Here is a 15,326-nt window from a genome sequence, read left to right as displayed (position 1 = left end):
ATTATTCCTACCTATCTGTGGCTGTAACAGGAAAGGAAACAGTGCAGTGCTGAGTTCAGCAATGGTATTTAGAACTTGTGTATTTTTAGCTAGCAATCTTTAAAAGCTTTCCATGACAAAGATTTAGAAATATGAATGTTCACAACTTCTTAGTAGTTGCAGTAGGTGGCAGTTTTCAGCTATTCAAGGTTGGATCTTCAGTAAGGATTTCAGAAGTACCCCTGTCAGGTAAACAACCCTTGTGTTACTCTTCCAATCCCACTAACTGCAGTGCATCCAGAAAAATGATGATGTAACCATTTGCTTATCAGTCTGGCTATCCCAAAATGAAGTGCTTAGGAAGAGATCTGGTAACATTCAGAGCTTCATTCCTATAAAATAAAGACGAGACTTTTGATACAAAAGTCTTTGTTCAGTATGACACTGATGTTTCATGATGATGATTTCATTCTTAAAGGAGTTCATCTCAGGTTTTCAGTGCCAAATTTCTTCTAGCTTGGAGGAAGGGAAGGATCTGTCTTTTAGACTTAAACATTTCACGATAGAGCAAAGATTCAGTTAGAAAGAATTAAACAAAACACTGGTGACACAGATTTGTGCAACAGTAATTCGCTGCACAGACTGACTGCAGAAAGCTATAAGACAGACAAGAAGCATAATAATGATGAAAGTGGTAAGATTACTATAAAAGACTGTTTTTAGACTGAATATTATAATCAGCATCCTCAAATCATAGCATCATGTGTCCACAAAACTGAAGTGACCAGCAGAAATATTTTGAAATACTGAACACATTAAAGTTTATTGTCAAAACAAACCTTCTTATACAGGACATAAAAAATAAGTCTCAAAATTCATGTAAGCAGGATAGTAAAACAGTCTGCCATACAGCCCTGATCGTACAATTTATTTTTCACTCACTAGAGTAACTGAAGCATCAATTAGATCCATTGCTTACTGTTTGGAAAAAAAATCCAGATGTCCAACTTCAAACAGGAAGTAGAAGTATACTCAAAGATGAATCAAAATACAAAGTTACTCCTGGCACCATAATTGACTGAGCTGCAGAAATATTGTGAAGAGTTTAAGAGAAATCCTTGATTTTGTGCCTTACAAAACATAAAACGAGTAACTTCAGTTGCAGTGCCCAATACAGAGGTTAAAGTTGTGGTAAAAATGCAGTTTCCACAGTCTCAAAAAAAAAAAAAGTATAAAACTTCTATATTGAGAAACAAAAAGTAACTAGTGAGAACAGTTCTTTCCAAATCAACAGCTCTCTGAAGATAGAAACCACCCAGACAGGACTGTTGCAGGAACGCCAGAGAAGTTTGAGAAGTTTCATAGTAGATTAGTTTGTGATTCATTCCTGTGTCCATTTTTCCTCAGTATGTTAGCTTTTCTTTCTTTGCTATCCAGAAAATAACCAAAGAAGAACATCAGCAGCAGTTTGCAGGCAATATGACTGCTTTTCAATTTTTGTTCTTGTATTGCATCTTTTCCAGCTGGGAGAAGCAGCAGCTCCAGGACAACAAAGGAATTGCATGCTGCCAGAGCTCTTCCCACAGTTGATGATTTAACCTGAAGGAACTGTCTTCCATATAGGCAGATTCCGGATGTTACCACTGCAAAGGCAGCTTACAACGGAACATCTTTACTGGGTAGTACAATCAGGGGCTTTATCTTTCTCTGAAGTTCCAAACCACTGCTTAAGATATTCTTCTGTGGGCTCTATTCCTGCAGGTCGCGTATCTGTACAGAAGACAAGAATATTACAGTAATGCTTTCTCAGTTTCACAAGTAGTAGGAATACAGCAATTTAATCTTGACTAGGGTTTTAGGAGTCAGCTACCAAAGCTGGCCTCAAAGAAGCATGGTGTTGCTAAGAAGTCTGTACTATTATTAAGTTGGCTATTATTAAGTTGGCCATCACAAGAAATGGCAATGAGTCATTCTTTCTGGAAGCCTGCCATTAATACCTTGAAAACTTGTTAAGTCTTTAATATGTCTGCTGGGGTCTTATAGGAGCTTCTAGAAGCGAGTTGATGAAGGCAGTAGTGTTAATATGCTAGCACTGATCACTAGATTTCCCCAGAAGTTACCAGGCCAGAGATGAGACATCCTGACTAGGGCAGCTGTCGCCGTAGCTGGAAGCTGCCAGACTAGCAGATTTCATGTCAAAGACTAAAATCGACCATCTCAGCAAAGAAATTTAGAAAAAAAAAAGTTAACCAGCAGTTAACTCTGAATGGATGACTGAGCAGTGTATGAGAATCAGTTTTGCCAGAAGCAGGTACTTAACTCAGGTAATGTTAAAAAGCAAAAGAGTCTATAGTATCATCGATCTGGTAGGAATGACACTCTGCCTAGTCACTTTTTAAAGTGATCGATCATCAACACTTTCACTGCAACAAAAGAAATAGAACATTTGCCTAATCTTCATGAATGTTTTAAGTATTTGGGTGCTGTACAGCACATACAATCTTTTTGGCACCAGCTGGTCAGCCCTTCAACGACATGCTAACTAGGCATTCAAGAACACTGTTTCCATGAGAGTTTCAGGACTGAATGCAGAAAATACAGGACACCTACTTTTACTTGAAGACCACTCCTTATATTTTGCCTCTCCTAGTCTTAATCGGACACCACATTACATACCTGTTAGTGTACCTAAGCTGGAATTATCAAAGAAATTTGTTGGACACATCAGTGGCAGAGGCTTTGATGCATCTTGAGTCACAGTTTCCTGAGAAATAGGCTCTTTGAAGGGTGAATTTTGCTCTCTAAGGGAATATGACACTGTCTTCCTTGGAGACCTTGGTACTGTCTCTCGAGTAGTCTCTCTCGAAGATCGTTCTTTCAATTTTAGGGCTCTTTCTTTCCATTTTCTAAGTTCCTCTTTCAATTGAACCTCATTACTGAACAGGGAAAAAAAAAAAATCACTAGCATTTAATTACAAAAAACATTAAGCAATTCTTTTAAGTAAAGAAAAATTCCTGACAAGACAGTTCCTGTATGTTCCTGTATGACAATTCCCTTGACATACCACAGACATGGCAATGCAAGCCCCCACCACGTCCAAACGTGTATTCTTAGTTTTGGATGCATAATTTTCTTTTTTCCTTCCCAAAAGCTAAAGAGATCCAAACAAAATGCATTTTCCAGTTATTGATAAAAGCATTTAAAATTCCATTCTTATAGAAGAAAACAATTTAAAGCTTAAAAGCCATCAAGAAATATATATACATACACACATCACTACCTTTAAAAGTTTAGATTTGCTAGACTCTTTCACATCTTAAAATGAAAAATTATTCACTTCTACAGATTTCCAGGAAAGAAACTGTAACAGCATAGGTTAAATGACTTAGTTAACATGGTTTTTATTATCTTTATGCTTACCTTAGTAGAAGGTCATTTTGTTTCTTCAGCTGCAAGTTCTCTTTCTGTAGCTTCACTTGTTCAGATTTTAAAACAAGCATTTGTGTGCTCTGAACAATACCACTGCCACCACCACAAGTAAGGGGCATTTGGGATTGCTGAGGAGCTTCTTTTTTAGACACCACTAGAAAATAGTTTTATACAAATGCGTGTGTTACTTGGTCAGTGTTTAAAACCAAGTTGATATTTATCTTAGCCATGCTTATACAAAATTCCTTCCTGTAGCTTTGTATGTAAAACCTCACTAGGTTACAAGTATCATTACAACAGCTATCTTTTAAACCCACCATCAGAAATCACACTGCCAGGGAGATATTAAGAAGCTTATATGATTAGTTATATCATGATTAGAACTAGAGAACTAGATATGGGAGCATAACCCACCACAACTGCAAACACAATCAAAGAAATAACAAAAACAAAACCAGACAAAAACTGCTGTGATTCTAATACAGTCTGTGTGCAGGTACTGTGTTTTAGCCTTCCACCTCTTCCAAAGCATCCAAGCCTTCTCATGTCCTTTTGAGGTAAAAGGCCTGCATCTCAGCCTAGAATTTAACCACACAACCTTAAAACTGGATGTTTAATATGAAACAATCCCTTATATTGATCTGAAATTTACCAGTAACATCGTGATCTTGCTGTGCTCTTCTAAGTTCTTCTTTTAGCTTTCTTAACTGTTCTTCTTGGTGTTCTGCAAGAGCTTTATAATTAGCAAGTCTATATTGGTGGGCAGGGAGAGGGAAGAAAAATGTTAAGCTTAATTATTAAAGTTGCAAGAGACCTAGTTTGATTTTCAAATGCGTTAACAAATACAAATATATTTGAAGTAAAACAAAACAAAAAAACTACATCTGGCTGTCAGTTAGATTTTAGTTAAAGTACAGAAAAGCAGAAGTTAAGCTTAAATTATTCTCTGTGCATCCTTTCTCTCCAGTGAACTACAGAGCGCTCTCCATTGATGCTTTCCCCTCACATTCATCAGAACAGTTGTTTGATTTATGGCTGAGCATAGGTTGGTTGAGAAATTTTGGTGGGTGCATGGGGATGGAGTTTGTTTGGTAATCAACCTGACTGAGATGCATATGGCTTTTACTTTCTCTGGAATGCAGCTATAATAAAAACCTAGTAAACCCAAAGCTGAATGCTCACTTCTCATTCAGGGGTGTGGGGGTTAGGGAAGAGCTAGCAGTTAAAAACTCAAAAAAAAATTACACTTGAACTTACTTCATATCAAAAGAATTTGATTGCTTCATTCTTTCCATATCATATTTTACCAATTGTGTTTTGAGATTATCAATTTCTTCTTTGTACAACTCCGCACCTTTATTTAATTTTGCCTGAAAATAAAACAAGACACCTAGTATGAAGGAAGGGTTGCTATGTAGCAATGAATACAGGGACTGCTTGCTTTGCACCTTTACTGCAATCTGCCAGAAGTTGCAGGACCGAGCTGGAAGCAGAAAGTTATTCTGGAGTAAGAATGCCCATATCACCAACTAGTACCAGAGTACCAGTTGCTATCTTAACTCTGGTGTAATGAATGCACTCACATTTTTAGCAAGTTTTGCTGACCTGCTTGCAGATGTAATCTGGGAATCTTGAACTAGCATGCAAATAGATTATGTAGAAAAAAACAGCCCATGCTTCGGTTTCAAAATTTGAAGTTTAAGAATGTTTCAGAAATACATCATAAGTGACAAATTTAGCTTCTAATACCATAACATGGGTTCTAAATTTTGTCTCTGAAAGCTGCACTGGTAGCATGTGAAACAGCATGCTACAACAGGTGAGTAGAGTGCTTTTTTCTAAGAATACCATACAGAACTACAAATCGACTTTACAGCGCTCTCTGCTTGCCTTGCTGTGAGAATGAAAATAGAAAATAATTTGACTCATACCTGGAGACTCTGATTTTCTGTTAGGGCAGTGCTGAGGCACTTTTCTGTCTCATTCAGTTTGGCTTTCAGCTGGGTGAGCTCACTTGTAGCTGCTTTTACTTTTATCTGTGCTTGTAACTTATTTATCCTGTCATCTTTTTCTCTGACATTTTTTTCTGCTTCATTTATTATACTTTCCAACTTTTGGATTTTTACTTCCATAGCCTGTTGAGATATACCAACCAGCAGTTACACCAAACCAAGAGTTATAACAATGTCACAGCACAGCACAGGGTGATATTCTTAATAAAAACAAACAAAACAACAACAAACAAAACCCGAATTCCTATACAGTCTATATAGCATTGTTCTGTTTTATCTGTTACTATTCTGGGACATTCAAGTCTAAAAAACATGCTTTGAACACAAATAACTTTTTCCCTCTGTCCATATTTCTAATGTCAATGAGTGTGCAATCCCTAGGAGTCATGACAATTTTTATCCAGCTTCCAGTTTGACATAGAGAACGCTACATATTTAAAGAATATCACACTATTGGAACCTATACTTCAGAAATAATTGGGTGCATTTAGAGAGTTTTATAAACTAACATCTGTGTGTGTGTGTGTGTGCACAGAAAACAGCCCATTAAATCACATTACAGGCAGAGCTCAAACTTCCACTTTTGGAAAAAAAAGATGTAATCTACAAAGAAAAGCCCATTGCGGGCCAGTGTATTGTGTGACAGATTTACAGTCATTAATCTTCATTTTCTTTTCAGTTTAAAGTACTCTCACTTAGAAAATAATCATCAAGCAAGTTTTCTTTAGAAAAATATTTGCACCTTTTTATCTTGTTCTGCAGCCTTTAAGTGGTTATTAAGTCTGTAGTTTTCTTCTTCTAACAGAACATGAGCAGAGCCACCAGGGGCCAGTTGTTCCTTAAGGGTGTTTAGTTCCTGAAGCAACTCTTCAGTTTTCTCTTTTCTCTGTTTCCATTCAATATCAGCATTTTTACAGTAGTTGGAAGTTCTGTCATTCAACTCTGAAGTAAGCTGAAGGAGCGTCTGAAAATAAGTAATGAAGAACAGATAAAATTTTTGAACCAGCTAGAAATAAGTGAAAAATCAGGAAGTTTCTTAGCCTGTATTAATTTCACATTCTTGTCTCAGTGTCACATTTGAAGACAGTTATTACCAAAAATGGAATTACTAACACTCAAATGATCAGAGGGCTGGAGTACCTCTGCTATGAAGACTGAGAGACCTCGGGTTATTTAGCACAGAGAAGAGAATGCTATTTTTGTTGTTGTTGTTTTTGTTGTAAAAGCTTTGATTCACAGAATGTCTATCAAAGAATTCTTCCTAACAGCCTGTCAGCATTGGGAAATCCTGTAGAAGTCAAGGCTGACAAATAATTCTACAGAAGCAGCTTAACTCTTTTTCAATAGGCTGAGAGTGAGTCACAACACGTGCAGGAGGAGGAGGATGAGCTCTTCGTAATCTAGCTGAAAGAATAGTACGAATAGCCTGGTAACAAGCGTACGCTGGAAGTCAAGACAACTGCTCTTAAGAACTAGTCAGAAGGTAAAGGATTCCCTCCCACAGCCTGTTTTCCAAGAGGTGTCTGATGTGGTTATTAAAAGATGTAATCTCATGAAATGCTCTTCATGATGCACCTCAGAGAGCAGAACAGACTTTTTTCCAGATTGTGGGTGGTATAAGGAAGAAAGAAAAGGGAAAGTACAGCCGAAAGACCTCTAGGATAATTTAACTTTCTGAAGGTAGAAAAGGTGTGAGAATGTTAATTACAATTAAGCTTTATCAAAAAAATACAACAAAAAACACTTCAGCCATTTTAAAGGTGGTTTGAAAAGAACGGAATCTTGTAGGCAGAAAGCCTTGAGAATGTGATTGCATCAGGCTGCCAAGTTCTGCAAGGAATGTTGTAATAACAATTATGAACCTACAGTTTCTAAGATTCATTCTCTTTAAGAAAACCACACACAAAAATACCACCACCACATACACACGGAAAACTATCACCCCGAAAGTCTTTTTAAACACAAGTTTCCAAGTTTGACTGCAGGAGGAAGAAAGCCTGTAAAAATCTTCCACGTATTCCTACATTTTACAGCTAAATATGCCTATATTAAGTGCTGCTGAATAAACTAAAAATAATTAAATGAGTAAACTTTAAAATAGCCTTTTGTGTTTGTTTTCAACCAGATTACAGAGGTACTTGCAGAGTGCTTACACAAAATGTATTTCTTATTCATTAAGTTAATTTACCTTTACTTTTGGAGTCCAGAAGTTAATGACTTGTAAAAGCCTTTCATTATCTTTTTTTAACACTTCTTTAAGTTCTTCTGCATCATAGTGGAGTCCTGAACAAGCTTCCCAGAATTGTGTTGTTTCTTTTCTAGCACTTTCTTCCTGCTGTAACTCTGTCTCTATGCTGAGAAGTTCACTTTCCATTTCTGATATGTCTTTGAGAATATTCTTTACAAAGAAGAGATCAAGTTTAAGCATTACCTTGATAACTACATGTTTAATATAAATTTTGCCCCCTTAGGTATCCATATTTACAGTAAGTCTGTTTTAACATCTAATTATACCATATTTGCTAAGCTAAAATGAATTTTGCTATGCCTTACTGGGAAAATTAGAAAACAATCCACATTCCTGGGGGCAGGTGGGAAGGTGAAAGTAGAAAAAATGTGTTAGTAAAAAGTTATCTAATTGCTTCAAAAATCATCTTACGATCAGGTAGTACGTATTCTAAAGGGCAAATCAGTAAGAAACACTTTATAAAACAGAAAAATCGTTTTATAGAACTGGTAGCATTAAATAAATGTGAATTCTCTGTTTCCCTCACCAAATGAAGTTTAAACAGATAAAAACAATGCCCATCACACTAGCACAACCACATTACACCCCGTCTCAAAATAAACAAGTCTCTGTCTGAAAAATTGTTTCAAACGCTACCTCTGCATCCGAGTGCAAACTCTCCAGCACTTCACCAACATTTACCACTTGAGAAGGTATTTCATTCTGGTTCAAATGAAACTCCTTGAGACACCGAATTTGAGCGTGTAGCTGATCTTGTTTTCTCTTTTCCTCAAGCAATTCCATTTCATACTTGTTAACAGTAGCATGATACTCCCTTTTCTTTGAGCAAACATGAGTGAAATGAAACTGTTGTAGAAGCACAGGACATATCAGTGAGTATGCTTTAAAATGCTACCTTGCATCCAGCTATAATTCCATATTTTATAATTCAGTCTATTTACTCTCCTAGCAAATAGATGTTTAAGACCACTGAAACACGACTACGAAAACTAAGTTCTCATGTCATATAGCAATGGCATGTGAGACTTTCAGCTGGGTCAGCATTTTCTTTTTTAAAGGAGTCCCCAAAAAAATGGCTTAAAAGGCTAAGACAGCCTTCTACGCATCTAGACTTTGAAAACCAAAATAGTTTTGTTATACTGATTTTATCCTAGAGTTGTTAAAGTTATAGAATATCACTGTGCTAATTTAAAGCTTTACTCTAGCCGAGATCACTTAAACGCTAAATATCTCAAGCATAAAAGTTGAAAAGCATTTATTGAAAAAAGAAAAACATTAAACAGTCTACATGAAGTTAGGAGATCATGTTCTTCAGAATATTTGTTAATATTTTTAGTTAATAGATAATTCTAAAATACAACTATTTGATATTTTTATTACCATTGTCGCCCCATCATTGTTCCACACCCCCACCCCTCCCAACCTAAACTTTCATGGTAAATAAATAAACTAAAACAAAAAAAATACTATATAGTTTGATGTGCTTCTGTTAACGACAACAAATTCTCTCTCACTTCACCTTAATTTTTCCTGATAACTGGAATTTATTTGTCCATTGAACTACAGATTGGGGAACGTCTGCAAGGCCACAGAAGTTAAACTATTTGGCAATTTTGCAGAACAAACATACTTCTCCAAGGCATCTTGCACATCCTTCCTCTCCAATGAAATATGTACTCAGGGGTCCATAATTTCATTTACAGAGCACAGAATACTTCTTTTCACACCAATGGAAATGGATTAACACTAATGAAATATTGCTGTGCAAAGCAGCTGAACTATAGTCAAAAATTAAGGTTAGCTTATCTAAATAGCTCCAGTTTTCCAGGATTGTAATGGGCTTCATGAACGCGTGCCTTACGGAAAACAAAAATCAAAGCTTGAGCATATATACAGAATCCTTGCTGTTAGTACTGAGAGCTTATTGGAAAAAAAAGCATGAAACAAAGCAACATGAAGCATCCACATATTCAGCATTTTAAGTTGGTACCTTGAGTCTGTTCAATAGATTCTGGAGATGACTGTTTATTTTCTCATTTTCCATTTGAAGTCTTTTGACTTGCTTACTTTGTTCTGATGAAAGCTGAGTCAGTATCACAGCTATCACTGCTTTCTGGCTATTCAGTTCATTCTTTACATTAAGAGACATTGTGGAGAGACATTCATACCTCTTCTGCATACTTGGGAATATCTCAAGAAGCTCCTAAATACAAATTAAGTAAATTCAGTCACAATAAAGAAAAAGAGTCATTAGCTATGAACAGCAGCTTTACATCAGATTCCAGGTTAACCCCTACAGCATGTTTTGGTTTTACAATAAAAAAGTTAATAGGACTAAACATTCAGGTTTTGACTTGCCACAGGAGCATGACAAAAGCACTAAAGCTGGGTCTGAAATGAAATTTGTTGCCTGTTCACAAGTTTGCCACCGGGACTGCCCTCTGAATGGGGTTTGAGTTGGTCTCCTGGGTCCTTTTGTGCAAGTCATGAGCAGGCCACATAGGGCAAACAAGCTTCGAGGCACTCCTAGTGAGCTGCAGCTCAAATACGAGATATATGAAGCTAGATTACACTTTAAGGCACATGTAAAAGCCTAAATTCATTGGCCAGTAGTACCCGTACTAGAAGGGGACACGATCTTTCTCATTACAATACCTGTTTTCCCCCCATCTTGTGCACCGAAGTAACGTGTGCTTTTTCAACATTAAAAGGAAAGAAAGCTTTTATACAGCAACCCAGAACGTTTTCAACAGCCCTGAGTGGCTTAGTCTCAGAGTACCACTGTGATGACTTCTGTGGCAACAGTAACATTTTACAGAAGAAACTCCCCCAGGGTAGTTAAACTTTCTAGCATATATTCCCATAACCGTGGAATCCTTTTTTTTTTTTTTTTTGTACTGGTACATGCACACACATCCACAAACACTAATAAGGTAGTGAGAGAGGCTGTGCTAACATAGGTTTAGCGAAGTAATATAAGTTTTTTCCCCCTCCCCTAAAGGAGTTTGACTCATTGTTTCTACCTGCAAAAGAGGTAGGAGCTCCCTAGTGACCACTAGGAAAGCTCCCAGCTACATGTCAGAAGGGGAGACTGCAGTTAAAAGGCTATCAGCAGTTTTTTTTACTTCCCTCATTATTAGTTCCTACTGCTGGTATAGCACAGAAACAGTGTGAATGGAGAAAGCTACGTGACTGTTTCTCACTTTCGTGACTGTTTCTCACTTTCGTTCCTTTCTTTATCACTTCTGGTGCTAACTAAAGCAGCCCTCAGGGTGCTTCTGGCAGGTATAGAATGATGCCTGATTGTGCTGCACAGATGTGCAGACTGCAATACGATGGTAATCTCTAAAGTATTTCATACCTTCATAAAACTGGTTTATTTAGGCTTTTGATAGTTTAGTAGTGGCTCTTGCATTTGTGAGAAAACATACTCAGGATTGTTAATTAACAAAGAATTAGAGGAACTTCTTATTTTGATGAGAGAAGCTATTTAGTGAAACCAATTTAATGGAAATCAATTTACTTTTGGGGGTGGAGATGCACAGAAGAGAGGACTTGAGGGATTTTGAAAAAAAAAAAACAGGGAAGCAGTTCCAAATAAAAACTAATTGGTGATATAGGTGACTGGACAGTAAATCAAGCGAGATATCTCAATTGAGAAGTTCAATTTAACATTCCCAGGACAGGATGCACTGTCACTGAAGAGCAACCACATACCAACCAATCCTCTGGTTTGTAGTATCTTAGCAAGACATGCAATCCCATTAGCACATGATGCATAGAAGCAAAGTTTATGCTCCAGAACAAGTGGTACTAAGTTTTAACATGTACCCTTACATAAGCAGGGTAGTTTACCTTAATTTTCAAGGTTTTTGCCTTCAGGCTGTCATCATCCATCTGTTCTGCGTTATCCAGTGCATCCACTTGAACAGACATGTCGCTCAGGCTTCTCTCCTTCAGTTTACTTAGAGCACATTCCAGTTTAGCACTTGTTTCAATATACTGAAATAAATATATGCATATTTAAGTACCATTCAAGAAGATAAATTATTCATAACTTAGGTATGCAACTTGCAACACCAACCATCTCAGAGCTTTTTTGCAATTCCATCTTGAGCTGGTCCCGCTCAGACCTGATGTCCTGAAGAAGTTTTTGTAGCTCATCTTTTTCTTCATTAATTGATGAGATTTGTTCTTTAAGTTGAAAAGAATGACTAGTTCTTTCAGCCAATAACTGGTCTTTTTCACTTGATACACTATTTAGTGTCTCAGTTAACTGTTGAATCTGTAGTGATGGAGAAAAACAAGAAATGTGTTTGTCCTAGTCCGTACACTTCACTATAAAGTACTAAAATTAGTTGTGTCAAATACAATTTCCAGTAATTCTAAAATTCACATTGGGAGCAAGAGAAGTTTAAAAATAAATTTCAGTTTTCTAATCACTCAGAAAAAATAAATAAAAGACAAATAGCATTACATCCAGAGAACTCTACTTTAGTCAACTCTGGTTTCCACTAAAGCAAGAGGAAAACATGAAACAGTCAAAATGCATTTACATTACAAGAAAATAGAAATAGGAAAACTAGCAAAAGACAAAGACAATTCCATTGTCCATCTATCTGTTCTAATCATTTGATCAATAACACATACGCTAGCTTGAAACAATCCTTAGTTATACTGTTTGATCTACAAAGGAAGAGTTTGACAGGTCAAAAGCAAAGAAGTGAAAAACCGCAGAAAGATTGAGCTGGGAAGAGATAAGTGGCAATATTTGCTGAATAACAGACAGTTTGAAAGTGTGCAAAGCACCAAAGATTCCAAACCCACTTAAGTTCAAAACAGTCTATGTGGTGCCTTTTAAAGTCTCAATGAACACATACAGAGTTGCCATCATATTAAACCTGTACAAGTTGGACAAATCTGTGTCCATTCTAGTGGAGCAGCCAACCCAGCTGGCTATAAGGTTGACATGAGTCGAGAATGGCACTTCTAAATATCACTAAATAAACATTTACAAAATCTTCTCTCGTGTTCATGCTTATGTCGCACAAAAGTGATAGGCTGACAATTTAAAATTAAATAGGGCTTGTCTTGAGCAAAAACTTAGCTCTTCAGGGATGAAACATCAGAAAACATAATTGTGGAGTAGCTAGCTAAAAACCAAAACTCCTCACCTTATTTGTTAGGCTGTCCTCTAGAATCTCTGACCTCCTCTGAACCTTTAACAGATGTTCCTCCCTTTCTTCAGCTTTGATCTTCTCATTGCTGAGGAGTTCTTGCTGGCACTTCAATTCCTCTTCTGTTTCAAGAATCTGGAGTGAAAATAGAAAGAAGTTTAACATATCAAAACTGAGATATATGAATCTACTTCTAACACACAAGACCACTCAATATTTCATAGGAGTCAAAATACTTCACAGAAACAGAAGGTGCTTTAGTTTAAAAAGTTGCAAATTTTGTCTTTGAACGTATCTCCTAAATAAAGCCTACCAAATTAGAATATTGATAAATCCTCAGTATTCAGTGTCAAGAAGTATACAAAGTATGCTACAAACATGCTTTGACTTATTTTCTGCAATCCCTGTTTCAGAGATGAGGAACACAAAGCAGAGATGTAACATGAGTGGGGTTCACATTGAGAACTATCTAGAAAATAAATTCTAGACCTAACATGGAACAACTTTCAGTCAGACAGTTGCCAAAAATGCTTTTAAGTTACCTTTGATTAGCTATTATAGGACTAGCACTCCTTTCATTAGATTTCCAAATTTCAAATGAAGTTCAAGTTTTACAGCAAGGCGGCAGATACACTGAAATAGATGAACTGGAAAATATTGGTAGCACGCGTAAGAAGATTCTCTGCCTACCACAGATTTGAATCAACTACAGATCACTGAGGTGATTTCCCTGTCTGAACAAAGACTGCTGCTCAATGGACACCACCCAACCAATTCAATTGTCATCTTCATCGTTACAAAGTCAGAGTGGTTGAGGGTGGAAGGGAACTCTAGAGATCATCTAGTCCAGCTCCCCTGCTCAGGCAGGGTCACCTACAGCATGTTGCAGAGGACCACACCCAGGCAGGTGTTGAATGTCTCCATAGAAGGACACTCCACAACCAGTCTGGACAACCTGTTCCAGGGCTCTGTTGTGAAGCTACACCTTAACCAGAAGCAAAATAAAGATACATAGAGAATTTGTCTGTTTCAGTGTCAGCTTTGGAACTCAACTACAAAACACACCACCAAATTCATAAAAATGCCCATTAAGCATTTTGGTAGTTACTTCCATGTTTTCTGGTTCTTCATTCCTTCCTAAATAAAGAAGTCTCAAATTTTTTGAAAGAATACATCTTTGCATAAATCTTTAATACAATTCCACAAGACAGGAGTTAAAGCACACCAGTATCTTCAATTTGTACATATAACACTAATACTTGTAAGATATTTTTTCAAGACAGCTTCGAGAATCAGCCAACCTTCTCTCCTAAACATTTATCGTTGTTATACTTTAATCAAAAGATAAAGCACCTTATCAACACTCTTCTGTAGGTCAACCTCCAGTTTGTTCTTCTCTGCTTGAACACCTTCCAGCATTTCCTGGAGCTGATCTCTCTCCTGTGCTAACAAATCACATTGTTTCTCTAGTTGTTGAAGTTCATTGTCTTTATTGTTTTCACTTTCAGTCTTTTCTTTTAGTTCTCCCAGCAGCTGTTGCCTTTCCTTGGTTACCAAATTTAAGTCCTCATTCAACGTGTCTATCTACAAAAGTATAAAAAAACAGTACAAAATCAGCACATAGAATTTATCAACAGGATGTCACGGTCTACTAGCAAAAACTCATCTATCAGACCTGCAAAACAATACAAATTAAAACAGGTAGGTACCTGTTATTCCAATCAGTCCTTCAGGGGACATTCTCTAAATCAGTTTTAAGAGTTGCTTTTGTTAGTGTACTTGCCTTTTCTTTCAGTTTGTTTATTTCTTCAGTTAGTTTTTCTTCAGTGTTTTGCAGTTTCTCTTCTCCTTCTGCTAGCAAGTTCTTCTGAATATTAGCTTGCTCTTTATGATGCTTTAGTTCTTCCTGCAGACTTTCCATTTCTGTCAGAACTTTTAACAACTGCAGAACAAAGTGTTACATGGCTGATCACCCAGTATGTCTTAAATTTTACTTACAATTCTTGCGGCAACTGTCACCAGTTAAAGGAATATTTTGTCAAGCTGTGTTGTAGCAAGACCTACAACTCTGAAGAATTGATGTTTGTTAACTGATTTTAGTTTTTAGAATAGTTGGTCTATACATACTTAAAAAGAGACCAGAGGTTCTCTCTGAAGTTTGCTCAAATTCAAATGAAAGCTTTTAATTCTCATGAAAAGCTCTGCAAATCTTTTAGGAAAGATTTACCAGACTTCCTTTTACTTACTTACTAGCTTCATTTTTGTTGACCGCACCTCAGGTTAAGTTTGTCTGAAATACTGTGTCAACATAAACATATTTTCATGCAAATACTTGGATCTTGAAGTGCTACTCTGCCCCAAGAACAAGACATCAGGAAGGAGAAATGCATTAGATGCTTTCTTTTCCAGGTTTTGCTTTCTCTTTGTCAATTTATTCTGGACTGAAATAGGTAGGAGACTTAAGCCCTTTGATTTCTGTA

At 36.7% G+C, this 15,326-nt stretch overlaps 1 protein-coding gene across 2 annotated transcripts in view; it reads right to left on the bottom strand.

The window, feature by feature from the left end:
• Positions 1–10: 10 nt before the first annotated feature.
• Positions 11–15,326, bottom strand: part of CENPE (centromere protein E) — a 40,195-nt gene continuing 24,879 nt past the window's right edge. For both annotated transcript variants that reach the window (XM_040556451.1, XM_040556452.1), the window contains 15 exons: positions 14,630–14,788; positions 14,200–14,430; positions 12,844–12,981; positions 11,754–11,954; positions 11,525–11,671; positions 9,660–9,872; positions 8,306–8,515; positions 7,610–7,819; positions 6,164–6,385; positions 5,341–5,544; positions 4,667–4,779; positions 4,062–4,159; positions 3,401–3,563; positions 2,656–2,915; positions 11–1,749 (listed from right to left, as the gene is read on the bottom strand). In XM_040556451.1, coding sequence (XP_040412385.1) covers positions 1,652–1,749; positions 2,656–2,915; positions 3,401–3,563; positions 4,062–4,159; positions 4,667–4,779; positions 5,341–5,544; positions 6,164–6,385; positions 7,610–7,819; positions 8,306–8,515; positions 9,660–9,872; positions 11,525–11,671; positions 11,754–11,954; positions 12,844–12,981; positions 14,200–14,430; positions 14,630–14,788 — 2,667 coding nt within the window. In that variant the 3' untranslated portion in view covers positions 11–1,651. The remainder of the gene's footprint in view (positions 1,750–2,655; positions 2,916–3,400; positions 3,564–4,061; positions 4,160–4,666; positions 4,780–5,340; positions 5,545–6,163; positions 6,386–7,609; positions 7,820–8,305; positions 8,516–9,659; positions 9,873–11,524; positions 11,672–11,753; positions 11,955–12,843; positions 12,982–14,199; positions 14,431–14,629; positions 14,789–15,326) is intronic.

The sequence above is a fragment of the Cygnus olor genome, chromosome 4, assembly GCF_009769625.2.
Source record: "Cygnus olor isolate bCygOlo1 chromosome 4, bCygOlo1.pri.v2, whole genome shotgun sequence".
Lineage (NCBI taxonomy): Eukaryota > Metazoa > Chordata > Aves > Anseriformes > Anatidae > Cygnus > Cygnus olor.
The sequence above is the reverse complement of the archived record's forward strand: the minus strand, read 5'-3'. Positions and strand labels throughout refer to the sequence as shown.